Here is a 27,471-nt window from a genome sequence, read left to right as displayed (position 1 = left end):
CAGCTGAATTTCACAGAAAAACACCGTAATCCATCACATTCCATCCCTGCAAGTTGGGCTAAAAGAATGCTCGATGATCAATTTTTGATGACCTCTTTGTAACAACTGCCCTCACAACTTATGGCGGGTCAGAGGTAGAGGGGGGATGGGTGGGGCTGGAGTGGTGGAAGTGAACTATAGATGTCCCTCCCGTGATGGAATGATCGAAATGTGTGGGGCTCCGAAGTATGGCCCGGAATGAGGAGCAAGCTGTGACGCCTGACTGTCACACCTTAATGAGAGACCACCTGATATGGTCACGCTGTCCCAGTCAGATAATTAGTGCCCTTGCGTCAATGGACACCGGGGGTGGCCTGCAGCGAATGGGAGGAAGTTTGGACACCAGGACAAAAAGAATCTGAGTTAACAGCAGGCTGGTTGAGAGGGAAGATAACAGGATGTCAAGTTTAGATTTCCTTTAAAGATGACACGATTGAATTAATAGCTGACAAAATGTTCTGAAACTTCCTTTCTTCGCTATGCTGTAAATGTCAAACAGCCTCTGATTGCTTTTGTCAGACAGCTGGAGAGCAGATGGAAAAGATTTGCCAGATTCCAACAGAAATCTTCAACTGATTATGTTTGTGATGCATATTTAGAAGTCATTATTGGTTTCTGGAGGAAGATTTTAGGTCCCATCTAAGTATTTTAAGACTGATGAAAAAAACCCTGTAATTTTAGATCTATAAAATCATGATGCACAGATGAAGAGATTTTCAAGTTATGCCAAAACAACAAACAACAAGCTAAACATGTTTTGCAACTGACCCATGATTCACAATTAACTACCATAAAGTTTGTAAATCAAACAAAAAATTCATTCTGCTTTGCAAATGCAAAACAACCCTAAAAAAAAATCCTAACAAGCAAGTACATAACATGTAGTCACGCTTGAGAAACAAATATTACATGTCTCCCAAGTACAACAAAAGTCACCCAAATACAGCAATATAATCTCGCGGTACAAAAAATGTCTCCTGCATGCAGAAAATGGGAAAAATCATCACATGACTTTAGGCGAGATCTTTCTGCCGTGATCTGTGTTGAAGATTTTCACACAAATGCCAGGACAGAGCCTGGTATCAAGTAGCCTGCACAACAGCAGGTGGCATTGTAAGTCACTCTAAACCATGCTAACTCTATCTGGTTCTATCTTATTGAACTGGGAGATTCAGCGAGTGTTTCAACCAAACAACCCGGCAAAGGTGGCAGCATTCGGTCCGGATATACAAGATCGCTAATGCATTTCAACAATAAAAACCCAAAAGGCCACTCGCTTTGTCTCGAGGGTAGGTGCTATAGCCCCACATAGAAACTATCCACGCCACTGCAAATGTTCTGCATAAAGATGTCTAAAGGTATGCACCATTAGGATAAATAAAATTTGGTATTAAAGCAAGGGGCAGCGATTGACTAAATTTTTGTTCACCTATTGTCTATTGTCCTGACCATTAGGGGTCCTCAAACTTTTTAAAAACCATTTTACTTGGAGGATATTTTACATTACTTGTATTAACTTAGCGCTCCCTGAATAAATGAACAAATGCAAAAGAAAGTAATGTGACTAGAGAATACTGCCTTTTTCAGCAACTGCTCCCCAATATCACGCATCCTTGGTTTTCCCATTAGTATCATGTTAATGATGACTGTGCACTTTAAAGTGCAGACAGGAAAATAAAACTGCATTTGAGGAGTTTTAGTGTCACCAGGCTCCAGCGGTAACTGACCTGAGGGACTTTATCTTCATCTGGTGGACTTTTCCCTGGTGTTTGTTGGACAGTCATTTAGCACTCGTGATTTTGGGGATATGGCGTTTGAACCTGGCTCTGGTTCGGAGGAGCTGCATCAGCTGGTGCTGACACTGTTCAGTAGATCTGTCAGGAGCATAATGGGCTGTTGTTTCGCTAATATTCTTAAATGACATCAATGCACTTGGTAAGCGAGACCCATATGTTTTTAAAATAAAGCGCAGCCTGTCCTCTTTTTTTTACCGCTATCCGAGAATGCAGAACGCCCCCTGATAAATCGTCCATTGTGACGGAAACATGATTACATGAAGCCGCAGCTGTAGGCCATTCGGCGGGCAGACAGAGCACCGTGTCACCTCTAAGAGGGCTTTGAATAAATGTCCCCGTCTCTACCAAGGCCCACTTCCTTAATCAGGGTGTCGGATAGTAATGATTAGCTTCCTGAGCGCGCCTCTCAGCCGCTGAATCGTCCACATAACTCATGCGCCGTTAATAATCTGCCCGGGGAGATAATACCCTCCTTTACCTTCACATAATCCAGCCCCGACGTGAACCACATTGTTACTTCTTTTTCGATTAAATTTCATTTATTGTGACAAGTACGTTCATGCAAGGGCTTGATATTCAAAGAAAAACCCAGACGAGGTGATTGCATCTAAATCCTTCAACTAGGTTAAATAATAGAGTCTAAATCCCAGAGAAGAGGAGAAACGGACTTGTTTCCGTCCCGTCACAGGTCACGACTCGGGCGGGGGGATTACCGCATCGCTGTGTCCATATCCAAAACCTGGATTAGCAACTGGGAAGAGGGATTAGAATTTATTATCATACTCTGTTGTGGAAGCATCTGCTGAGGACACCAGTCCTTGAAAAGAACCAGACTTCTGCTGTGTAGCGAATGCTAAATGGAGAATCGCTGCGTTTTCCTATGGTCTGCTTGTGTTATGATGGAGGGTGCAGAGTAGAATAAGAGAGTCGAGTACTCTCTTTCATAATTTTAGGAGAAAACAAAAAGCGGAACAATATTTCACCCTGCGAGCCAACCCTATAGCGTGGCCTTCTCTGGAACAGCCATGTGAGGTTGTCCCTCTGGCCCAGTTCAGTATTACTGGTTTAGTCAACTCAATAAGGATCTGCTATCTTCCAGCAACATTCCACTTCATTAATTACATCTAACTGAGACCAAATGGAATAATTAAATCCTCTGAGCATAATTACAAAATCTGAGTGGTGTCCAGTTTAGGGTTCCTTTCAGAAGCAAGGCTCCTTTGGTTGACAAAGCTAAATCCATTTACTTATTTCCTTTGGAGCTCTTCTTTATGGAATATCATTGTCATTGGATCAGAGATTGAATTACTGTGTGCATTTGTCAATATCATTTATCTTCATGCTCAGATGCACCTGAGGGAACATCTCACGCGGTGCAGTTCTTCCAGACAAAGGGTGGGAGTTAACCTTGGAGTATTGATTTCCTGGCATGGCGTACATGTGCCGTATATCCTCTCTGTAATGCCATCTCTCTCTGTTTTATCCTTTTTTATTTTTCCTGCCTCTGCAGAAATTCTGAATGGTGGCGTCCTGGTCGACCAGAACAAATTCTTGTGCCATGCCGACACCATCCACTGGCAGGACATCATCAAAAACCCCCTTGCGGAACTCCTGGTGGTATCGTCCAACAGCAGTAACCCTGGGTGTGAGTATAACCACACGACCCCCCACCCCAACATGCCAGCCAATGCCTAGAGTTAGCCATGAATTATTCTTTCCACTAAGATTATTGACTCGCAGATACATTATTTTGCAGATGACCTCATATTGTATCCATGTTTTCTACATCAGCATTAGCACGTGAGGACATTAACAATCCATCCGATAATCTGTTGGTTTTCATTTATTGCCCTACATGTGCCAAATATTCCCATTAAAGCCTCATCCATGCATTTTCCCGGAGCCAGCAGTGCCAGTGGTCCACAAAATTTCATGTATTCCCAATATTCTCAGTACATAAAAGTACAGAGTTAAGGGCAAAGAGCCGGTGAAGAGCGAGGCTCACATTGGGGATGGTTTTATTTCAGTTTTGTACAGAGTGAGGGACTGATGGTTCCCCATCCATCTTGATTCTTGTCAGCACTATAAACCTGAAAACTGCATGCTGCTAACTCCAGAGTGACGCTGGCAAACACATGTTCCCCCATACCAGCATTGGTTGTGGCCTTTCCCTCTGTCCATTCTCTCCCTCTGTCACATGTAGGCTAAATCACATGGTGTTAGATCAATGTGCGAACCTCCATATTGTAATTGTCTGACATCTGGTTTAAGGTTGACCCCCTCTATGATGCCCACCCAAGTTGTGGTCCCCCACAGTCTCTTTGCTCTCTAGCTGTGGCTAAATGGCAGACATGCAATGTTAAAACTAGCTGTTTAAGACAGATACAATCAAAATATTTAATGTAAAAACCTCTTACTTTTTAGGAGAGTGGCAGGGAAAACAGAGCCAACAGTGGGGACAGCTGAGGTGCTGTGTACTGGGAAAAGGGATTGTTTGATGAAAAGGCAGAATGACCTTTCAGCATCTGCATAGCCTGGGGACATCTACTGGGAAATAGACAGCATGCGGTGCTTGTTTTTTCACTCTAATAAGACCCTTTAAAACAAAATACTTGCACAAGTTCCTATTTTGTTGATTAGATGGCAAATGCTGGTGGTGGAGGAGGAAAAGCTACAAAGAACCGAAGAGGTGGGCCGAAAAATGACAAGAGAGAGTGTGGGAGTTGAGGCTGCTAAATGAGGGGTCTTTAGCGTGCTGTGGTTAGTATTTAACATTAACAACCCCACAGTGGGAGTGGCTGGATGGCCCGGGTGACAGTGTGCCACGCTGTTCCCTTCACTGTGTAATTAACCCAGAGTCGATTAAGTCTTGATGATGGGCCACCGCTCGATGGAGGCTGCGCTGCCGGGTCCCGTTTGACAGAAGGGGGTTGAGGGCTGTCTTTCATGGGGGTGTTTCCTACAGGCCAGAAGGCGCGGCAGTGGCTTGGGGACTATTTTCAAATAAGCGGAGGAGATTCGACAGATCAGTCACTGTCATGGGCCGGGGGAGCTTCCAGGGTGTGGGCGTGTCTCAACTCTATCCAAAGTTTGACAAAAAGTTGCCTGATGCACAAGCCCCATGTGTGTGTTGTGTGTTGCAGGCCGACGCTGCCATCGCTCATGTAACGGACGTTGCTGGGGGCACCAGGAAGACCAGTGCCAAACCTGTGAGTATTTGTGCAATTTACAGAGCCTCAGTGGCTAACTGATTGCGTCTACCGGGGCATCACTAGACTAATTTCTACTGGAATATTAATACCAGCTTCTTACTTTTGCTGAAGGGGATTTTTCAGCCTGCTAGGTGCTACCACAATGTAGGTTTTACCTGCAGACAAACGTGTTTACTTGAGGAAGTACTACGGTATTTAAAATATTTATAAGGCAGCTAATGTGTTGTTTGCAACCAGTGCTAGAATACAAAAGCAAAGGAGTGTTAAAAAGACAGAACTCTTTCCAAAGTGCCATGTTTAAGCAGTTAGCATCGGCTTAAAACAACCTCGACAAGAATAAAATGTCACTTCAGATTTGTCACTGTTAGTGCTTCGAGGTTGCAATTTTTCATTGGCTTTTTATGCTAAAATGGGAAAAACAACACATGAGGTTCATTTCTATAAATCATTTTACACATGGAAAGCAGTGGAGATCAATTTTGTACTGAGGTTCTGATATGACAAAGTCTTGTTGCTGCTTTTTATAGTGAACTACTCCAGCCACTTCCTAAATCCTCTCAATGCACTAAGAAAACAAAATAATGAGTCAACGTTATGTCCCATTGTTGGCCTGGGCAAACATTAAACTTTCCATGTCAACAGTTTTCCTCACAATAATTAGTATCGACAAACATTAAAACCTCTGAACCAGTTTGATGTGATGATATTTGGTCTGAGTTATTAATGTGAGGCCTTCTAGAAGCGATTGGTGAAAATATGTAGACTAAATACAGCAAAGCTGCTTTAGAATAAGATATAATCTGCTTTAATCTGTCCCGAGCCAGAACATTGTTATTACATTATTATTATTATTACAAGCAGTTTATTGTTGTTGTTAGTTATGTGGCTGTTTCATGATATTTGCTGCTAAAAGTGTTAGATTGTATGTTTTTTTTTTCATTTTTGCCACATTAATATTCTGCACCATGTTTTTCATATTTCTCTCTGCTGTATCATAATGTTCCAGCACAGATGAGTGTGAACGCAGCAGTTTTACTGCCTCCATCTCATGCTCCTGCTGACTGGCTGTTTGGTGGATCTGTGGCTGCACCCTGTGTGGGAGGCTGTTCTTTAAAACAAGTGTTAAAGCAACTTTAATGCATCGCTTTACTGTTGATAACAGCAAGTTCAGTCATATATTACCATTCACAGTCACTGAAAACACTGAAAATGCTCCTCAGAGTTCAGAAAGTTGTGAATAAATGTGGATTCACTCTGGCTTCTGTTCAAATGCACTTCCATGAGGATGCTGGCAGTGTTGGCTGTCTTTGTGTGTCAGTCCTTGAAACTCCTCTTTTTCTTGCTCTTTTCCCTCTCACAGTGACAAAGACCGTGTGTGCAGAGCAGTGTGACGGTCGATGTTTTGGGCCTTACGTGAGCAACTGCTGCCATCGGGAGTGCGCCGGCGGCTGCTCCGGCCCCAAGGACACCGACTGCTTCGTACGTCGAACTGCACCCAGCCTCTTTATATATCTCCCTCATTGTCTCATGTTTCAGACCCAGGCCCCTGCCTCGGTGTCTCATGGACCTCCCCCTCTTTTGTGCAGTGTCTGTTTCTCATCTTTTCCCTGAAATTGTTCCGCTTTGTTTGCCGGTTGATCGTTTTACGGGGCCGTAAAACACTGTTGTCCAATTTGTTGATTCGGTGTTCCAATTAGTGTCCCTTTTATCAACCACTCTCTGTCACACACACTTGTGACCCCCCCACCCCCACAACTGGAATATTGTAGCAGTAATTCACGCGAAGGCTCGTCCAATTCAATTACTGCCGTCACAGCCTGTGTCTCCACAAAACACTTAAGAGGTTTATGGGAAAACATTTGCCGTTTACATCATTGCTCTGGATCAGTGGTCCAATTTTTCTCCCATTTGGTGTTCAGAGAGATGAGGGACAGCCGCACCGTCCAAAATGTCACCGAAATGAAACTCCCTCCGGGCAAACAGCAAGAAAATGACACCTCCGCCGGCATCTGGTGGTTTGCTCGCCGTCCTCGGCTGACCAGGGTCATGTGCTTTCTCCGCAGGCGTGCACCAATTTCAACGACAGCGGGGCGTGCGTGACCCAGTGCCCTCAGCCGTTTGTGTACAACCCAACGTCTTTTCAGCTGGAGCACAACTCCAGAGCCAAGTACACGTACGGCGCGTTTTGTGTCAAGAAATGCCCACGTAAGTCCCTTAAAGTGTAGGAAAACTGTCAGTCTCCTGTAAAACCATCCGACAAGAACAGATGTGTTCATTATCGAGTCAATAATTCAAGATTATTGTCTGAACTCGTGTCAATTATAGCAGCATTTGTCGTCTATGAAATCAGACACCTGACGATTATTGCAATTTATCATTTGGATAAATTACCAAAACATTATGTCTAGTTGATGAAGTTGTGTCACCAGCTGTTTTTATGCTTCTGGCAGCTGAAAAAAAGGAATTTGATAATCAATTTCCACTTGTTTACTAAATGAACGCACACATTTTTCTGCCGGTGTGATCGAGGTCTAATTTGATTCATTTTATCGGCTGTGAAATAAAGCCCTGGACCATTAGCTTTGATCATTATACAAACATGATTATGTCGTTGGAAAGATGAGGTGCGATGCAAACACCTGAAGTAATCAGACGGAAGCTAACGCCGCTTTTGTTTATGTGCGTGTCGCTGTCAGATAATTTCGTGGTGGACCACAGCTCCTGCGTCAGAGCTTGTCCCAGCAACAAGATGGAAGTGGAGGAGAACCGCATCAAGATGTGCATTCCGTGCACGGACATCTGCCCCAAAGGTGCCGTTTTTTTATTGTTAGCTGCATGCAAACACTTCCTGTCTACAAATCTGAGACATGGGGCGCGTCACACTTTGAGTGACTCGCTGGGCCGGTTCTGATCAAAGTGGGTGCATCATATGAGCTACGGCTGTTTGACCTGGGAAGTGCCGTTTTTTTGTCTTTAAAAACCCGGAATTCAGCAGAAATTTCTGTGGGTTAAAAACTGAAGAGGCTGTGAGGATGTTAACGGGTTAAAAGTCCAACAATGCTGCTTCCATCCTCCATATCCCTGAATAAGCTTTCCCCCGAACCAAGTTTCCTCTTGCATAAAACGTGCCCTCCGCCTGTTACTTATGTTCCATTATTGCACATTTGTTTAAATTATTCCTTTGCACTTTTCTCCTACCACTGCTGCCAACGCGATCCGGCGTTAACTCGCTGCATATCGGAGGTTGGACACCACAAATAGTGCAAACCAAAGGGCGTGTGTTGGACCCCGGCAGGTGTTTATCAACTGAAAATGGTTCTTGGAAGACTTCTCTAATTTAAATGTTACATCCTCAGTGCAGAGTATGAACTTCTTCATCACACGGCTCCCACAAAGGGAACCGATCCGCCCTTCTTGCGGGACGTTACGTGTTTCCATCCGGCTCCACGTACGGGCTCTGGCATCCATTGATTGGTTAATCTCTTGATTACACCGTCACGCAGTGGGGAGGGGTTAATGAGGGATAGCCCAAGGAACTGTGGGAAATGATAACAAATTAACATTTCAGATATGGAATTGGCTGGTATAAATCACCATCAAATACTGGTTACGCCACTTAATGCAAGCCTTATTCATCATACCCTCTGCCTATGTCAGAAAGACTTGGCTCACATTAGAGCGCTGCTTTAATTAATGCAGATGTAATGAATTCATTATAGAGAGGAATTGGCTGTGGATTGGCCCGTGCTTTCATCAAGAGAACCCCAGTGCATGAAGGAGGGCCGCGGCCTCGCCTAGGCACCCACAGAATGGCTATATTTTTTTTATACGAGAGGACAAATACTGAAAGTGACGAATGGCTCTTCTCAGTTTCTGCCCCACAAGGTCACTTTGAATATGCAAGTTAGCTGTTTAGATAATAACATTAGCACTTATTCCGCCAGTGTGCGATGGCATCGGGACGGGCAGCCTGCAGACAGCTCAGACGGTGGACGCAAGCAACATTGACAAATTCGTCAACTGCACCAAAATCAACGGCAACCTGATTTTCCTCATCACTGGAATTAAAGGGTGAGTGACGGCGAGGGTCTGGGGGAAATTTAGCGTGGGTAAATCACCGTCTGGCATCGTTCCACTGGCTAACCTGGTCTTTCTCCACGCTGCCTTCAGCCACACACTGTCAGTCCCTGAGGACATATTTTATGAACTTGCTCGAAGATGTTATTCAATTTCCTGTTTGTCTCAACTGTGTGTATTTGAAACCAGGGACATGTATCACAATATCGGACCCCTGGACCCAGAGCGCCTGAACGTGTTCCGCACTGTGAGAGAGATTACAGGTGAGGTGGCGTCTCCTTTAAAACACCTAAATGAAGAAAAGCGTCTTTTATGCCGATCCTGTGTGTGTATTTATTTAGTGACTATTACAGGCCTTCTGGGATAAACAACCCTTCATCTCCAAACCTCTTTTGTCCTATTAAAGTGCCACACACCGTTAAGCCAAACGGCTAATGGGGTGAGGTTGCATTTTCATCATGAAAACCTCAGCAATGAGAGAGCAATGGCTGTTCGTTCCCAGCCATTTCCTGCTCTGTCCCCTTAATATCATTCCCACAGATCCAGATTGGATATAATCTATCATTAAGGGCATGTGCAATCGGACAGACTGCGCAGAATATTAAATCCATTTTTTTAAATTAGCATACATTATCCCTCATGAACGTGCTCCTACTTGAGGAATTTTCTTTTAGGTATGTTTTTAAAAAAAATCAGTCTATTTTCTTGGTGAAATAAAATGATTGCGTGAGCAAAGGTAGAAGGACTTTTAAAGCCGTTGTCCTTGTTTACGTTTTTGCTGTTCATCTGTTTGAGTGATCATGCTTTGGTTTTGAAGGTTTTTTCTTTCTGCCTGATGAAAACTGCTTTGGACTCACCATCTCAGCCTTTGAATCAACTCGTTTAAGGGTCTCTAGACCTCAGGAATCAATCACCATGTGAACCTACGACCCTTAGTCTTGAGTGACAAAAATCTGAATGTGGGAATGTGATGTCCGGCATTACAACAGTGGCTAACTGCAGCTAGTCTGGTGAATTCTAAATTTGTTCGGTGATAAGGGATTATTTAGCATTTCGTTAATGTGGGACCAGAAAATGTCTTTAGCAGATTTTAAGTATGGATGTGGCAGCTCTCAGCTTTCTTCAGGAGCAGATTGGTTATTATCACGGTAAATGGGACTATTCTAGCCCTACAAGTGCACTTTAATCTAATCTAATTCTGGTCCTCACGGAAGAAAAAAAAAAATACAATCAAGCTGTAATTTACACATTGTGTCTGGATGAAACCTCTTTAGGTTATCTGAACATTCAGGCCTGGCCACAGAACATGACAGATCTGGCTGTTTTTTCCAACCTGGCAACGATTGGAGGTCGGTCCCTTTATAGGTGAGTTGTGATGAAACCCAATCACATCGAATTTCTTCAACTTTACACGTAAACATATGCTGACCAATCCCCTTACTATATGCAGATGATCCCACCGTGTTCGCAAATATTGGGATCTTTCCTCTTTTTTCCATACATGTTCCACTTCTGTTGCAGCTAATAATGCTCTGGCTTGTGTTTTTCAGAACAGAGATAGAGAGAAAGTTTGTGCAGCTTTGATTGGCCTCGTTTTGATGACAGATTCTCTGTTCACTTACAAGCGTTGGATCTCTGTTAGCAGCTAGTCGAAGGACATCAAACCTTATTTTCTAAATGCCAGTGATGAACCGATAACTCAGCAAAGCTTCATCCCACAACCTTCATGTCCTCTTTTTTCAGCCTTTTGTTCTCTCTGTCCCACATTTCCCCATTTCTGTTTGAAATTCTTCATGTAGTTCTCCCCCTTTGTCTCCCTGATTCTTGCCCATTTCCTGACCTCCTCTTCCTTTCCCAACCCCTTCCTTCTCTGCCCTACTTCGCCCTTTTCTCTTGTCACGATCTCATCTTTTTCTTCTCCAGCATTAGCGGTATCTCGCTGCTGATTCTGAAGCAACGCTGGATCTCTTCATTCAAGTTCCAGTCGCTGGACGAAATCAGTGCCGGGAACGTGTACATTTTCAACAACAGCGGCTTGTGCTTCTACAACACCGTAAACTGGACGTCGCTCTTTAGGACATCAAACCAGAAAGTCCTCATCGGTAACAACCGTGATCCGAAGGAATGCAGTAAGTAAATCCAACTCGGAGTTGAGGAATTTTAGCCAAAACCCAACTGATTAATTCATTCATTTCTCTATTATCACTAAATCTACAAAAAATACCTGGGATATGGATGGAAAATTGATGTTTCCACTATGGTTACAGATCCGGTCAGCAAAAGTTATAGGAAACTAAAAGTTATAGAAAAAAAGAATTCCATTCCAGAATAGGATGAAGGGACCAACAGAAGAAACATGCCCCAAGCAATTAGATGAATAACCTCTGGGTTTTCCAATAGAGGCGGAGATACAGGGCAAGTGATGCATTAGCTACAGTTTTCTTTTGTAATTTCAATCCAGCTGTTTCGCCTTTCATGTGAAAACTGAATATCAGGACCAGTGTTGTGTATCATCGGAGATGGTGCTGTGATTCCAGGAATCCATCAGTTTGACCTTTGATCTGCTTTGTTCTATTGGCCCCTCATCATGGCCAGGCAGTTTTGTCGGTGATTTGCCCCGTCTTTGTCTTATTCCATTGCAGCTCTGTTGCAACGACTGGAGAACAAAGACGCGAGCGGCGGCAGTTTTTTTGAGCCGACCAGACTGCTGTTGATATCGTTAGCCAGTTAATGAGTGTTGTGTGTCGGCGTGTTCAAAATCGATAGATAGGGTCTTACACAGGCCTCTTCATTAGGCTCCCTCCTCCGTCTGGCATTGACTGCTCGGCTGTTGACAAAGGGCTCAGGCCCCTGCCGGGTGACACTCCCGGGGACGTGGTTGTCACTCACCGGATGGAGGACATGCTGAGCCCAATGAAGAATATTGATTGTTGTGGGTTCAACTGGAAACGGGGCTCAGAGTTCTGCTAGGGGTGGTGTGGGGAATACCGATGTTTGCTCACACAGCTCGTCAGCCCGGATATATGGCAACACGGCTGTTTGCACACACACTTTTACTGGCTGACCGCACAACACTTCCGTAATGTTGATCAGTGTGTGTCGTGTTGTTCACAGGTCAGCTTCAAATGGTGTGTGATCGGATGTGTTCAGAGGAAGGGTGCTGGGGTCCGGGGCCAGACCAGTGTCTCTCCTGTCGCTATTTTAAGCGGGGTCGCTCCTGTGTTGAGTCCTGCAACCTTTTTGAACGGTGAGTGGTCCGTCCCACAAACGTTTCCTGTGTGTACAATCGAGGAACGACGCTGACAGTTAGCCTCAAATCAACTGGCACAAATTTAAAGTCACAAATGAGCCAAAATAAGAAATGACATTTCTTTATTTTGCCAGAGGATCTAATTATGTCCTGCGTTTTGTGGACAGACTCAAAAATAATGGAATTTCTTTTTGGCCCATAATATACGGAGATTTGTATTCTCAACAATTTTAGATTTAACATGCAAATTAGCCAGTCTGCCCTTCTCACGTCCCGCTATGGCCAGTAAATTGTTTGTAAAACAATTTTGAGACATTTCTCATGAACTACAATCAATTTTTACAATTTTCATGTGCTAGAATGAAGTCGTGCTGTTCTCAGGGGCTCTCTAACATGACAGTCCAATAACCATTTAGCAAAAATGTAATAAGCAGAACCAGGAATTTAAACAGGAAGGCCTGAACATTAAAGGAGCAGAGAGTAGAAAATGTCACCCATCACCGAAAATCAATTAAACTATATTGTTATAATTAAGTGTTTGATTGTAAATTGCCAGTTTGGGCTGTCAGATTGGACTGCTTACTGCTCTGAGCTTGGAGATGGCTCGCTCTTGAGATGGACTGGTGGCTGTTGTAAGCTCAGTGGGAGTAATTGCATTCTGGTCATTGCTTCAGAAGCACATCAAACGGATCACCACCGACCTGCCCACACTTCATCACCGAGGCTTTGGTGCTGCTTCTGAATGAATGACGAGATGTTGTCAACGACAACTCGGGAAAAAGAGCCCGCCAAAGCATAAATAGGACTTTTTTGAGCCGTGATGCCAAGGCCACGCTTTTTTTCCCCAGAGAGGAGAGAGCGCACGCGCGTGTGCCAGAGAGGGGTCACGAGCGAGGAAAACCCTCGGTCATATTGACTTATTGCCGGTCTTTTCCCAGCGCAGTTTGTAGGAGGGAAGCTTTGAAGTTGCCGGGAAAAACAGCTCACAGCGAGCGCTTTGAAGAAGACTGCTGAGGAAGAGGCATGAGCAGGCGCTAGCTGAATCGTGCTGGCTTCCTGCACTGTAGCTACAGCCCGTCGCTGTGATGCATTAGCATTCAGCAGGCTCAGGTCTTACTGTAAAACAGGCAGAATTTAAAGGTTACCTGCTGTAAAGAGCCACTATTGGCTGAGTCCCAGAGCCAAATATATACTTGACAGATGACACATCGCTGTTATTGAAGTGTTGGCCTCGCAATTTTTCCCAAATCTCCCTCTCACAGGTTTGTAGGCAATTGTTCATTATCCTGTCGCTCATTATAGGGGTCTAATGATGCAATTCAAGAAATTTATTTTTTTGTTGCTCATTACCTGTGAGCCGTGTTTAAATTCCAGGCCTGATCTGGAAAAGTAGGCCATTGGCTGGTCTTCTGTTAGAAATCTAATCCCTGAAGCTAATACTTTAGCTGTTCATCTGACAACATTTCATATCCTCAACTTGCATTGAAGATCCATAGGAGCTGTGTGTTCAGCTAAACCAGGCCTGCCTTTGCCTCCAGATGCTCCTGTTAAATCTTCACACTTAAAAAAGAAACAAAAAACAGCAGTAGGCTTGATATTCGGCACCTTTGATAATGTGAACCTTTGCAGAAAGGTGGTGAGTTCAGAATCATCACTATCACCAGTCAGACGACCTGGGACTTCAACACACATCAATGCACTTGACATGCATATTGCATGTGGAAAAGCATAGCTACAACTATATGAACCACAAGTAAAGGTTTCCACACTCTCCACGCTCTCCTAATTTTACTTGCAGGTACTGATTATTGTCAACTCATCCAACTTTGAAAAGTGAAATTAAAAACGTTTATCTTTTTTTGCATTACAGTATGCAGGCATGATGGAACTCGGTGTCTCCCAGCAATATTGATCAGTGTTTTACCTGCTGGCAGTTTTCCCTGTTGCTGTTGATTATTCTGCTTCTCCACAAAATTTAGCGTTAGCTCATTAAACGCAAAGATCCTTCGGCTGGCCCTCGTATGCCTCCATTCTTAATGAGGGAAGGCGCTAATTCCCTTTAGTTCCTCCGTCTGTTGAATAAAACAAAGGAGGAGCATTGGAGTGAGAGGGAAGGAAGCATCTAAGATGGCGGTTAACGGGGGTTTGGGGAGGGGTGAGGAAGCGGATTAGGAAGGCAGTTAAAGTCTTTAATTACAACGTTGTACCAGGGGGTCGGCCGTTCCGCATTTGGTTCGAGGTTTGGAGGTCTGAAGCGCCCACAATCCTACTGAAACAAGGCTAATCCCAGCAGACTGTTCTCCAGTGGGATCTGGGAACACCCCTCCAGCTGCGATGGGGAGGCAATCAGGATGAAACTGCTTTAAAGGAATAGAAATGACCCCAGAGAGCGCTACTGCTGAGGCCTTTGTCTCTCACCTATTCTCTTCCATGTATGTTTTTTTACCCCTCTCAACCAACAAAAGAGCTGTCTCTCCTCTGCCTGCTTCCTTTTCTAAAGGAGTCCCCTGGACGGAGTTTCCAGGAGAGAAATCTAATTTATTTTGAAACTGGGAATAAAAGACTGGTGATGAATGTAAGGAGGAAGCCAGTGAGTAGATCAGTAGAGGGATTCTGTGTCTGGATCTTTGAGATGAACCACTGTGAATGGAAAGAACCACGAGGCCCATTCAAAAAAAATGCTTTGACATGAAGGCTGTGGACCAGGAACGTGTGGGAACCCCTCCTCCTCCACACTTTTCCTGCCCTTTGATGAGTTTGCACTCTAAAGCGGCTTTATTTGCAGCCTTTAGAAGTGCTTAGAGATTCGTCCGATCAATATTCAACCCATGCAAATGCAGAGTAATTTCTGACAGCATCAGTCCACTGGCGGTCACGAAGCAAAGTCTCCGCCCACATTTCTAGCCAGGCAGCCTACGGAGTGGAAGCAGACGGACACACAGTCACTCTCGTTACCGGATTTGCACCGGGGCAAAGCCTCGGCGGAGGATGTTTGTCCTGCCTGTTGGCCTCATCGATCCTTCTGATGTGAAAAGTGGTTTTATCGGCAGCAGCTTTTATTGACAGCAGCCGTCCTCTGCTCGCAGAGAGGCCAGGCGGAATATACGGCTCTGACACACACAAGAACACGCAGAGTCACGGCCACATACACCTGTGCACTTTAAGGGTCAACCTGCGCGCCCGTGGAGTCGGCCCAAAGCTCGCCGCACCCCATGGTTCTTCATCCATTCATTCCTCTAATTTCCTCTGACTTATTTTAGTTGTGATCCTCCTCAGTTCATATTTTAAGGGTTTAACTTGACCAGGTGCCCTCAGAGATGCCTGAGCCTCTTTGTTGGAGGTTTCTGTAGGTGGAGCTCCTTCTGCCCGAAGACTCCACATTACTAATCCAAAGTGGAAACACTCCCGGTCTGTCTCTTCCAGGGAAGCGCGTGAATTTGCCAATGGATCCGTGTGTTTGGAGTGTGACAGCCAGTGCGAGAGGATGGATGGAAACGCCCTGACGTGTCTCGGCCAGGTGAGAACCTCCCGCCACATGTCCCATCTAGAAACGCACCATCTTGTTCAGTGGAGCTGAAGAAGCTAAGCTGGGGTCTGTTAGAGGGTGTAAATGTTGGTGCATGTGAGGTCTGGAAGTCCCAACGTGTTCAAACTCATGTCGGTCATTCGGGTGCCGTTGGTCCACTCTGCCATAGAGCCCAGTTTCTGGTTGTTGAGCTCAGTCAGAATGATCTTTGGGCTCATACTAACCTCTCAGACCAGCACTCTCCTCCTCCGACTGTTCATTCCAGCTGGAGGAAGAGTCCTGGCTGACCCAAACCTCTCTCACATGATAACTGACGACAAGAAGCTGGACAACATTACTTAGACAGGCGTGTGCCCTAAATCAGGTCCGATCCATTTAAGCCAACATGGATGGACTTTGATGAAGATGGAGAACCATCTCAGAGCTGAACAAACGAAATGGACGGCACCTGAATACCAGACTCTGAACACCTGCGTGCATGTGATGTTTTGCTTTTGATTTTTTTTTTTAATTACTTTGTGAAATATTCTTAAATTCTGGGTTCGGGCTGGCCTGGTGGGGTACCGAGCGCAGCCTGATGAGGTAAAAAACGAATTCCTTTGATTTTCACATGAAGCTTCATCAGAAACAGGGAAAGATTCATGAGGGTCTGAATCCTTTCTGTACCCACTGTATGATTGGCACTTTCACAGTCGGACTTAAAGTGCTGCATGATCTTTTTTCCTTTTTTTTTCAATGCAATTTGCAAATTGCGTGAGTAACCTTTAATGATCTCCAGAGACGGAGAGCGAGAGACAGGCAGGAGGAGTGAGAGAGGAGCTCCTCAAGGATGCGCCGCGGCGTCAGCGCGTTGAGATGCTGGTCACAGTTGACCAGTAAATAACACCGGAGTCAATCACCCACGGGCGCTCCCGCACCCGGAATACACATGCACACGGTGTGCGTGGACACGCTTGAATGCGTTTTGACATCTGTATGCCGCGCTGCCCAGAGACACGCACGGCCATGCAAAATGAAAATAATGTTTATTGATGGAGCGTGCGTCTGAATGCGCCAGGCTGAGCGTCCGTCCATCACCTCGCTGCGGCTGCGCTCAGCAACAGGGTGGAGAAAACCATCCTTTCTACACCACATTTGGATCACGGGAGGCTCGTGCGCATTAACAGAAACTCCGACTTGTTGATCATCGACTCCCGTCCTCGTCTCTGTCTCACGCACTGAGACGCCTACGCGCGCTCCTCTGTTTTACTGCTGCAGCCGCTGCGCTTTGACCCGATTCCTTTCGCGTTTTGCCGATTTTAACAGCCCGCCACACGCGAGGCTCTCGGCAGGTTCCCCCAGCGGGATATCCATCACGCAGCTCTGTTTTAGCTCTTCCCACTCAGCAAATTGACACATTTCAGCAAGTTTGAATTTGATTCTGTGCCTCTGCGACTCTGCTTTTCTTTGAATCCCGTTTCACTTTGTTTCCCCCACTCACCCCTCTTTTCCCATCATGCACCTCTCTCTGTCTGTGCTAACCCCTTCCATCTTGCTAACTGCTATACCCCGCCCTCCACCTCTTTGGCTTCACTCACTCCCCGTCCTCCTCCTCCTCCCCTCCATCCTTCTCTCAGGGCCCAGACCAATGTGTGAAATGTCGTCACTTCAAAGATGGACCGAACTGTGTGGAGAAATGCCCCGACGGGCTGCAGGGCGCCAACAGTTTCATCTTCAAGTACGCCAAGGCCAACAACGAGTGTCATCCATGCCACGCCAACTGCACCCAGGGGTAAGTGGAGGGCTTCCGCGTCACAGAGATGTGTGCCTGTGTATCAAAATTAGTGGAGACCTTTCAAGTGTTTGCTTGGCTTCATCATCCTGAAGCGACCTCTGGGTGATGCTTTTAACCAGTGAAAATGTTGCAGCACACGGAGACTTTGCTGCGGCTTTCTTTTGATCCCGTCCCCATGGATCACATATCCCATCTTGTAAAAGGCATTACACAACATAAGTACGTGTTTTATGAAATATTCGCATTTGCATTGAGAGGATCGACACTTTGAAGCTAGTCAAGTAGCATCAGGCAGGTAATCACGTGGCTAGCATGGGGCTAGCACACGCACAGGTGCCATCACCCCCTGATCTGTTCTGCCCTGTTGAAATGCTGTGTTCAAACACCAAAAAATGACAGGCAGCGTTTGTGCGTGTGCTGTTTGGTGCAACCGGGCTGGTTTCTGGTGTCCCTTCGGTGGCTGCAGGAGACTTTGACCCACGAGGCCGTTCAGAGCACAGACCAGTTCAGAATGAAGCGACAGCAGCTCAGGGGAAGATATGAATCAGGAGATGGACAAACAAAAAGTAAGATAAGGGCAACGAGGAGGAAAGTTTGCAAACTGTGATGCCTGAGAGGAAGAGAGACATCAGGAAGTAAATCAGTTGACAGATACTCACCAAATCAGAGAGCAGCGTTTTGGAATCATTGGAAATCACACCTGGATTAGCATTTTACAACTCAAGAAAATGTAAATAAGGCTGAAATTTAAACCATACCAAGCGACTGTTTCTTAGTATTCGGGAGTAAACTTGAGCAACCAGTCAAGCTGGAGCTGTGATCCAAGTTGGGGTGCTTTTGTTTTACTGCAGCGCCACTTTAAGTCTCGCTTACAGCCACAGAAGCGCCCGCCTGATGGAGGCGTGAGACGTAGAAGGTGCAACAAAATGGATTTGAAATAAACCAGCTGACACTGAAAAGAAGATAGATGAGAGCTGCTAAATCTTCTCACGCCAGCTTTCACCAAACGGGCACAGTGGCGGGCTCGCTTCATCCATCATCGCCGTGGCAACGTTTCCATCATGCTTTTCCTGATACTGACTGCCGACTATTTGAGACTGGACGGTAAATGAAGCCAAGGCACAGATCACAAAATCCCCCTTGCAGACACGCAGGGGTTGTATAAACTACAAATACTTCTTTTGATATGATGGTACGGCAGCGATCAGCCCAGAGGGCTACAACCAGTTTCTGTGCTCATGAGGCTCACGTACGTCAAACTCCGCTCCCTAATTAGCTGTTGGCGCAGCATGTAATTGACAACAAAGCGACGTTGGAGAGGCTCCAAATGTCATCTGATTTAAATTTGAAGATCCGATGCGCTGCTGATTTGCTCCCCCATTTGTTTGCGATACGAGCTAGAACAGCGATCAACGGCGGCTATCCTGTTAGCATCCGGCTCTTCAGCCCCCTTCATTCATGGAGCTGGGATTGCCAACTGTCCCTTGAAAACGGAATTGTCTGATATTAGAAAAAAAACAAACCTAGCACTTTGTCATCCTGAGAATCAAAAATGGTCCATGAAATGTCAAGAGAATCGACTGATGGCCATTGATTGATTGATTGGCGGGATTGACACATATTCCATAATGATGCGGCAAGCAGCTCCTACTGGGGAAACCTTGGAACACACCCAAAACACACATTAATGAAGAGAGGTCATAAACTAAACACACAACTTTTTCATCTTTCAACAGTAACTGTCGACTACTATAGCATAGCATAGCATAGCATATAGGCCAGTACCATGAGACATTGTACATAAAAAATAACATAAAACATTAACTTCCTTGTGTTCCTTTGCTGACACTGTGGCTAATCAACCTAGATAATTCCCAACAATCTTCTTAATAATTGTAAATGAAGTGCAGGACAGAAATCATCGGGGAAACTATCAGTCTAGTATTCCTGGATGCTCCCACTGTCATCAATGAGGACGATGGAAGAGAGGCGACGCCAGATTTACTCATAACCTGCCTTCGATTTAACGGAAGATCTCTCTAACTCGTCTCCCCCACAGGTGCGTCGGGCCGAGACTGCAAGATTGTGTTGGCATGATGGACAGGTAAGACCTCACCATGGAAACGTGGAATGTGGGATTATTACCCAACGATATCATCTAACTCTTCTTTGTAATTGTTGTTAATATTTGTTTTTAATGGAAGATGTTGGGGAAAATGATGCACACAAGATCCAAGAAGTTTGATTGAAATTCTTTATAAGCTACATAAACTCTTTTACACGTCCTAGTTAGCTTAAACACGACATAGCATGAACCGGAAGACACAGGGTTGTATTTACCTTTCAATCTAAACTTTTTTTTTGCAGACCTGTTTTCTGCAACCCCCTGCAGACCCCTTTAAGATAGAACGTTGTGCATTTTAGACACAACTTGACTCTTTACACTTCAAATTCAAGAGATGAATAGATTTGGATTCAGCATAAACACATTAACAAAGTTTTTAGGTCCATGTGAAGTGAAAAGTTCAGTTAAGTCATTCCCCTGGTCCGAGGAGTCCGAGCGCCGGTCCTGCTGCCTGTTCCTTTATTCCTTTCCTCATCTTCTGCTTTGTTCTTTTTGATCTCTCTTTTTTCGCCTCATGCCGTTCTTCTTCTAGGCTTGTTTGTCCCCTTCCGTCTCCCCTCCCTCAACCTAATGACTGCAAAGCTTCGCATTACTATTCACCACATGGCTGTATATCTCATTATGTCGAAAAAAACCTGCAGCCTCTTTGTAAATTTCAAATCTTCCTCCGCCTCATCGCAATCGATACGGCGAACGCCGCGGCACATTCCTGCCACCGTAGCCGCGTGGTGCACGAGTCTTCCATTAGCTGCTAACGGCTCTGTTAAATGATAGAGTTTAATGCTTCGAGCAGGTGTCATTTTCTACGTGGTTGTCTTGGAAAAAGGAACAAGAACGGACATTTTGCAAGGCGAGCGCAGGAATAGCGGGATAGGAACCGAAAATATAAGTTTGTGAATTGAGAATTCATGATCAGTTCATTCTAGTTCACACCTTCTGATGCGACCCACGAGTCGTTTTTAGTCAAGTTTCACTGTGGCCATTCAGTCCAGCACGTAAATGAAGCCTCTGTACTGACAATTCTGTTCTGTTTCTCTTTCTGACGTATCTGCGTGGGTAGAAATGCGGGTCTGAAACACAGAAAACAGCTAAACCCACAGATACAAGACAAATACATGGTTCAGGTTGTAGCTTCTGCAGCAAAAGTACAAAAGATTCCCTCTAACCAAGCTCACATGGACTCACTGACTTATTTGAAAACACAATAATGGAAATGAATCCAGCACTTTTTTTCCCTTTGCTGCTAAATAGCAAAATAAAAAAACATCAGCCTGTTTAATAGCTGACCGAGGCGAACAAAAGAAGGGAAATAACGAAGCGATAACATTAGTCGCCCTGCTACATTAGCATAAAAGTTTTTTTTTTAAAAAAAGGAATCATTCATAGAACAACATTTTCTATTTAAAACAACAGTCTGCTGCCATCGAGGCTGCAGCAAAGCCCTCGTTCACCCGTAGGTCGCTACAGCACTAGCGTACATCGTTATGCTCGGTTACATCGGCACATAAGACATTTCTATAAAGAGCTGCAAAAGCCGAGCACCTTTGTTCTGGGAGAGTCGAGGACGCCTTTGTTCTTTTGATGCATCCGGCTGCAGTAAATGTAAAATTCCCTCTTTCTGGAGCTCATCATTATCGCAGCCTGAAAAAAGCCGCCGCGATACCAAATTTGCCTCCGTTCTTATTCGCAGCGTCGTATTTGGTCGCAATAAAAAATAAAAAAAACAAAAATGGGTGTAGCAGCAGGTTGGAGGATCCGCCGTCTCGGAGGCGTCGCCGGTCTTTCCTAATGTTTCAGCGACGTTAATGTCGTTTCTCTCCTCCTCTGCAGGACGCCGCTGATAGCAGCTGGCGTCATCGGGGGCCTGTTCATTATCGTCATCCTGGCGCTCAGCGTGGCCGTTTACGTGCGCCGCAAAAGCATCAAGAAGAAGAGGGCCCTGCGGCGGTTCCTGGAGACAGAGGTGAGGAGGTCACCTCTGACCCGAACGGGTCACGTGGCCATGGGCCCATTTTATTTGACTTCTCTCCAATTGATTTGAGGAGGAAATGATGGTTAGTGAAGGTCTTTTTGTGACGGTAGCCTTGAGCTCATTGGTGAAAGGATCCATTCCAGAGAGAAGGATGAAGTGTTGCATTTGTAGCTCCATAATTAATTAAGGATCGCTTTGCGGTGTGTTATCATCAACAGAAACCTCACTGTAATTAATTTTATTGATCCCGCACCTCCTTTAGCAACGCTGCCTTAAATAATGAGCAGGGCAAACTTTGGTTTTTGAGTAGAACCGAGCAAACCCATCTCTTTCCCCCGTTTCATTGTGTTCCAAAGGTGGCGTGTACTTTTCCAGATGGATGCCAAACAAGCCCGGCATCCATGGTCAGGCCATCCATGGTCAGGCCATCCATGGTCAGGCCATCCATGGTCAGGCCGCGTGGCGCGCAGATGGTTTATTTATAAAAAAAAGGAAATAATTATGCGCATCTGCCATGAGCCATCGATCCAGCCTTGAGAAAGGTTCATTTTAAGGCAGTTTTTATGTTACACGTGGAACGGGCAGGCGCACGCGCGCGCATTTATGCTGGTTTGATCACCTTGGCAACGCTCAGGCGCAGCCCAGCAGGCGCAGCATCGCCGCTGCCTCTCCGCCTGCCTGTCGGTCTGGATTAGTGTAATTCCCAGGTAGAGGGAGCCGTGTTATAGACACCTGTCAGACCGGAGCAGGAGGGGGGCGCGCTCTTCGCAGCCACGCGCATCCATCTTAATCACCTGGCCTCCTCCCTGACAGCCTCCTGACCGGAATGGAAGTCTTCAGTCCAAGTAGTTTGGCTAATGTACTGTCACAGACGAAGATTGACCGGCTTAGGCGGGGAGGGTTAAACCAGAGGTCGGGCAAATTCCACCGCCGCCAGGCTTGATTCAATACCCCAGCAGGAAATTTTGAAATCCAGCTGGCAGAATGGATTCCCCCGAGCTCCACGGAGACCTAATTGGGTGTAACAGTAATCAGATGGAGCTGAATCCTTCGCCGGGAGCAGATTGGTCTGCAGGTTCGACAGATGAGCTGTTAAAAGCAGGTCAGCAGATACCGTGAAAACGGTGGGAGGCGGAATGATACGTGCGCACACAAAAGGGGCCTTTACATTTACTGGAACCAAATCCTATGGAGCAAGCTGAAGCTAACGTGGCGGCGCTTGGAAAAGTTTCCCAACTGTGTCGGTGGCTTTCTGAACAAGTCCTGGGAAACCAGTCATGGAGCGAGGTCAGGATTAGGGGATTGGAGGCAGTGAAGGATCAAGGACCCCCTCCCCCTCCCCCCCATCCCATCCCACCCCCCCGATTCTGCAGAAACAGCACACCTTCTGTTCGACCTGGAGAGGATGCTTCCGATGCTCCGTGTCAGGAAAGTGACGCGAGCATTCAGCCCGCATTTCCATATCAAGGGCGTGTGTGAAGGCTGTTAAACTGTCTTGACTGGCAAAACACACTCCTCCATTGTTGTAGTATTCTATCTGTTCTTCACGTCCTCTTCCTCCCTCTGATGTCTGGAAATTTGCAGACGCTCCTCGCTGTCAGCATCGGTGGCTGGTGGCGTCGCCTTTTCAGGTTGTCATCCCGTCCTTCTCACATTCTCGTCAAGGCAGGAGAAGCCGGAGGAGAGATTTATGTTGTCTGGCACAGTTGGAAAATGGGCGTCTGGGCTCTAAGAACAGGAAATGAAGTTTACCGACGTTCCTCCGTGCTCTGCGGTGAATCCGAATCCTCAGAAGCAGTTTACAGAAATATTCCAGGTTGAGTTAGAAGCTGACTAAAGCACATCTCTGTGAAACAGTGGATCTTTATTGCCCCCTTGTGTCAGGCTGCAGTGATCGTAAAAGCCAGTCCTAATGTGACTGGTCCTACTGGGACAGAGACCAATCTGATTGGCTCTATAGAGGTGGGAAACACGTACAGTTTTCCACATTCTCAAATATTATCATGAAATATTTTGTGGGAAAATTGTTTTGTCTTTCTAAAGGTGTGGCACAAACAAACATGAATGGGAATTTTTTTCAATGTTTACAAGACAAACAAAACCTGACTGTTTCAGGATATCAGTTCTCAACCTCAACACAACATAAATAAGCCACCACATCATCAAATTTCATATTCTGTTGTCCTGCCATGAGCACACTGAAAGGTGCAATACAAATAATAACAGTCCTGAAAATAATAAATAACAGTCCTGAAACACTTGCAAAGTTTTATAATTTCATAATTTTATGAAAGAAAATTTTAAAAATGTTCATACTGGGACAGACAGGCTAATATGACTGTTCATACTGGGACAGACAGGCTAATATGACCGTTCATACTGGGAGACAGGCTAAAATGACTGTTCATACTGGGACAGACAGGCTAATATGACTGTTCATACTGGGGCAGACAGGCTAATATGACTGTTCATACTGGGACAGACAGGCTAATATGACTGTTCATACTGGGGCAGACAGGCTAAAATGACTGTTCATACTGGGGGAGACAGGCTAAAATGACTGTTCATACTGGGACAGACAGGCTAAATGACTGTTCATACTGGGACAGACAGGCTAAAATGACTGTTCATACTGGGACAGACAGGCTAAAATGACTGTTCATACTGGACAGACAGGCTAAAATGACTGTTCATACTGGGACAGACAGGCGAAAATGACTGTTCATACTGGGACAGACAGGCTAATATGACTGTTCATACTGGGACAGACAGGCTAAAATGACTGTTCATACTGGGACAGACAGGCTAAAATGACTGTTCATACTGGGACAGACAGGCTAATATGACTGTTCATACTGGGACAGACAGGCTAAAATGACTGTTCATACTGGGACAGACAGGCTAATATGACTGTTCATACTGGGACAGACAGGCTAAAATGACTGTTCATACTGGGACAGACAGGCTAATATGAGTTCAACTGGGACAGACAGGCTAATATGACTGTTCATACTGGGACAGACAGGCTAAATGACTGTTCATACTGGGACAGACAGGCTAATATGACCGTTCATACTGGACAGACAGGCTAAAATGACTGTTCATACTGGGACAGACAGGCTAAAATGACTGTTCATACTGGGACAGACAGGCTAAATGACTGCTCATACTGGGACACACAGGCTAATATGACTGTTCATACTGGGACAGACAGGCTAATATGACTGCTCATACTGGGACACACAGGCTAATATGACTGTTCATACTGGGACAGACAGGCTAAAATGACTGTTCATACTGGGACAGACAGGCTAAAATGACTGTTTGTACTGGGACAGACAGGCTAATATGACTGTTCATACTGGGACACACAGGCTAATATGACTGTTCATACTGGGACAGACAGGCTAAAATGACTGTTCATACTGGGACAGACAGGCTAAAATGACTGTTTGTACTGGGACAGACAGGCTAATATGACTGTTCATACTGGGACAGACAGGCTAAAATGACTCTTCATACTGGGACAGACAGGCTAATATGACTGTTCATACTGGGACAGACATGCTAATATGACTGTTCATACTGGGACAGACAGGCTAATATGACTGTTCATACTGGGACAGACAGGCTAAAATGACTGTTCATACTGGGACACACAGGCTAATATGACTGTTCATACTGGGACACACAGGCTAATATGACTGTTCATACTGGGACACACAGGCTAATATGACTGTTCATACTGGGACAGACAGGCTAAAATGACTGTTCATACTGGGACACACAGGCTAATATGACTGTTCATACTGGGACAGACAGGCTAATATGACTGTTCATAATGGGACAGACAGGCTAATATGACTGTTCATACTGGGACACACAGGCTAATATGACTGTTCATACTGGGACAGACAGGCTAAAATGACTGTTCATACTGGGACAGACAGGCTAATATGACTGTTCATACTGGGACAGACAGGCTAATATGACTGTTATACTGGGACAGACAGGCTAAAATGACTGGTTATACGGCAGAAAGGATAAATTGACTGGTTATAATAGGACAGAGGGGACAAATGGACTGTTTTCATTCCCCTGACTGACGTTAATCTGACTGCAGTCTGTGAGACTTTGAGCAGAGCATTGTGGATATTCGGGCCTCTTTTCTGTACAGTGGGATTAAGCACGGCCATGTCGTCCATCTTTTTTCTATCCCTGATTATGATAGAGAGAACTGCAGCTTGACTGGTGCACAAAAGTGGGAAATATGTTTGCCTCCCTGGGCTTGGAGGAAAAACAGAGTCTAATATAATAAAAGCCTCATATATGGGCTCTCCTGAAGAGGCCCCTGAAAACAAATTGCTTTTCTCAGGCGCTCAGGAGAAAGAGCAGAGTCCTTTTGCTGTTGCAGCATGACCGTGGGCCTTAAACTCTGACCTCGGTCCAATGAAGTCAGACTAATACACACACCCTCTTCCAGGTCTTCTTCCAGCTGCCGAGCATGTGAGCGCTTCAGGCTTTGGGCGGCTTAGTTGCCGTTAGCATATTGGTTTGCAAGAAGGATTTGGTCCTGCTGGGGAGCTCCCGTTGTTCGTCCTGGAAGGCGCCTGCGCAACAGCAATCAAAAAAAATCATACCTGCGTGAAGGCGAAGGAGAAATGTTGTCTGAGCAGCAAATTTAAGAACAGAGGCGGATAAAGACTGTCAAATGGAACGAAACACCTCAACTGTATGAAGCACCACATAAAGAACCTTCCAGGACGTGGGGCATACGCTGCAAGGCCCCTTTAATGTGGGTCTAAAGAGGATCAACCACCACAGTGGCTTCCTCAGACTTCTTTGGCGGCACCACTGAATATCGAGAAAATCAAAACTACTGGTAGCAGCTGTCAGGTATCGATTCCCCCAATTTCCATCGCAACTGCAGCTTTGGTGCTCGGTGACGTCCTGTGGTAAAATACCATATTTTTGCGATCATAAGGCGCACTTAAAAGCCTTAAATTTTCTCCAAAATGGACGGGGCGCCTTATAATGCGCACCGAGTTCCAAAATCTGAAAATGCTTCTCGGCTTTTCGCAAAAGCCATTTCGGATACAGAAGAAACTTAGCATGCAGGTTTTAAGCTAGCATACCGGTATGTTTTACCATGCCCGTGACCTATAATCCTCTTTTATGTGTTATACAATACTGAAATAGCACTGGTAACTGAGACTGCACCTTTTAATACGGTAATAACGTATTAAAAGATGTATTAAAAATATAATTATTTTTATAATTATTATAATAACTATTATAATAATTGTCAACACAGTAGCTATGAAGCTCCCTCTGCTCCAGTGGCTGTTCTTTAACCAGCGCAGGAACATCACACTCTTTAACCACCATTTCCTTTAAAATTGCTTTTTGCCACCATATGTGTACGTGAATAGTGTGATAATTAGTCCATGAGGACACGTTGTAATATCTGTCACCGGGTTGGATGCTATATGTGAGCTGCTTTTCTTCCCAACTAATAGATTCTGATGTTGTTAGATGTGTACCGTTAACAGTTTAGTCCGACAGCTGGAGCTTACCTGTCCCGCTGCTGTCTCATCTCTGCATTACATTCGTATTGTCAGCGGTGATCAAAGTATACATGAAAATGCATCTTTGGTGGGCGGATGTATTAAATAAAACTTGTGTAAGAACCTGAACTCC

The 27,471-nt window shown here is 45.2% G+C and overlaps 1 protein-coding gene across 3 annotated transcripts in view; it reads left to right on the top strand.

The window, feature by feature from the left end:
* LOC130522539 (receptor tyrosine-protein kinase erbB-4-like) overlaps nucleotides 1-27,471 on the top strand; it is a 161,769-nt gene that overhangs the window by 103,277 nt on the left and 31,021 nt on the right. For all 3 annotated transcript variants that reach the window (XM_057027027.1, XM_057027028.1, XM_057027025.1), the window contains exons 4-17: nucleotides 3,346-3,480; nucleotides 4,979-5,044; nucleotides 6,408-6,526; nucleotides 7,111-7,252; nucleotides 7,744-7,857; nucleotides 8,992-9,118; nucleotides 9,314-9,387; nucleotides 10,399-10,489; nucleotides 11,048-11,253; nucleotides 12,239-12,371; nucleotides 15,798-15,891; nucleotides 17,517-17,671; nucleotides 19,734-19,778; nucleotides 21,630-21,762. In XM_057027027.1, the coding sequence (XP_056883007.1) occupies nucleotides 3,346-3,480; nucleotides 4,979-5,044; nucleotides 6,408-6,526; nucleotides 7,111-7,252; nucleotides 7,744-7,857; nucleotides 8,992-9,118; nucleotides 9,314-9,387; nucleotides 10,399-10,489; nucleotides 11,048-11,253; nucleotides 12,239-12,371; nucleotides 15,798-15,891; nucleotides 17,517-17,671; nucleotides 19,734-19,778; nucleotides 21,630-21,762 (1,634 nt within the window). The remainder of the gene's footprint in view (nucleotides 1-3,345; nucleotides 3,481-4,978; nucleotides 5,045-6,407; nucleotides 6,527-7,110; nucleotides 7,253-7,743; nucleotides 7,858-8,991; nucleotides 9,119-9,313; nucleotides 9,388-10,398; nucleotides 10,490-11,047; nucleotides 11,254-12,238; nucleotides 12,372-15,797; nucleotides 15,892-17,516; nucleotides 17,672-19,733; nucleotides 19,779-21,629; nucleotides 21,763-27,471) is intronic.

This window comes from Takifugu flavidus, chromosome 3, assembly GCF_003711565.1.
Source record: "Takifugu flavidus isolate HTHZ2018 chromosome 3, ASM371156v2, whole genome shotgun sequence".
Lineage (NCBI taxonomy): Eukaryota > Metazoa > Chordata > Actinopteri > Tetraodontiformes > Tetraodontidae > Takifugu > Takifugu flavidus.
This window is presented reverse-complemented; position numbering and strand designations above follow the sequence as displayed.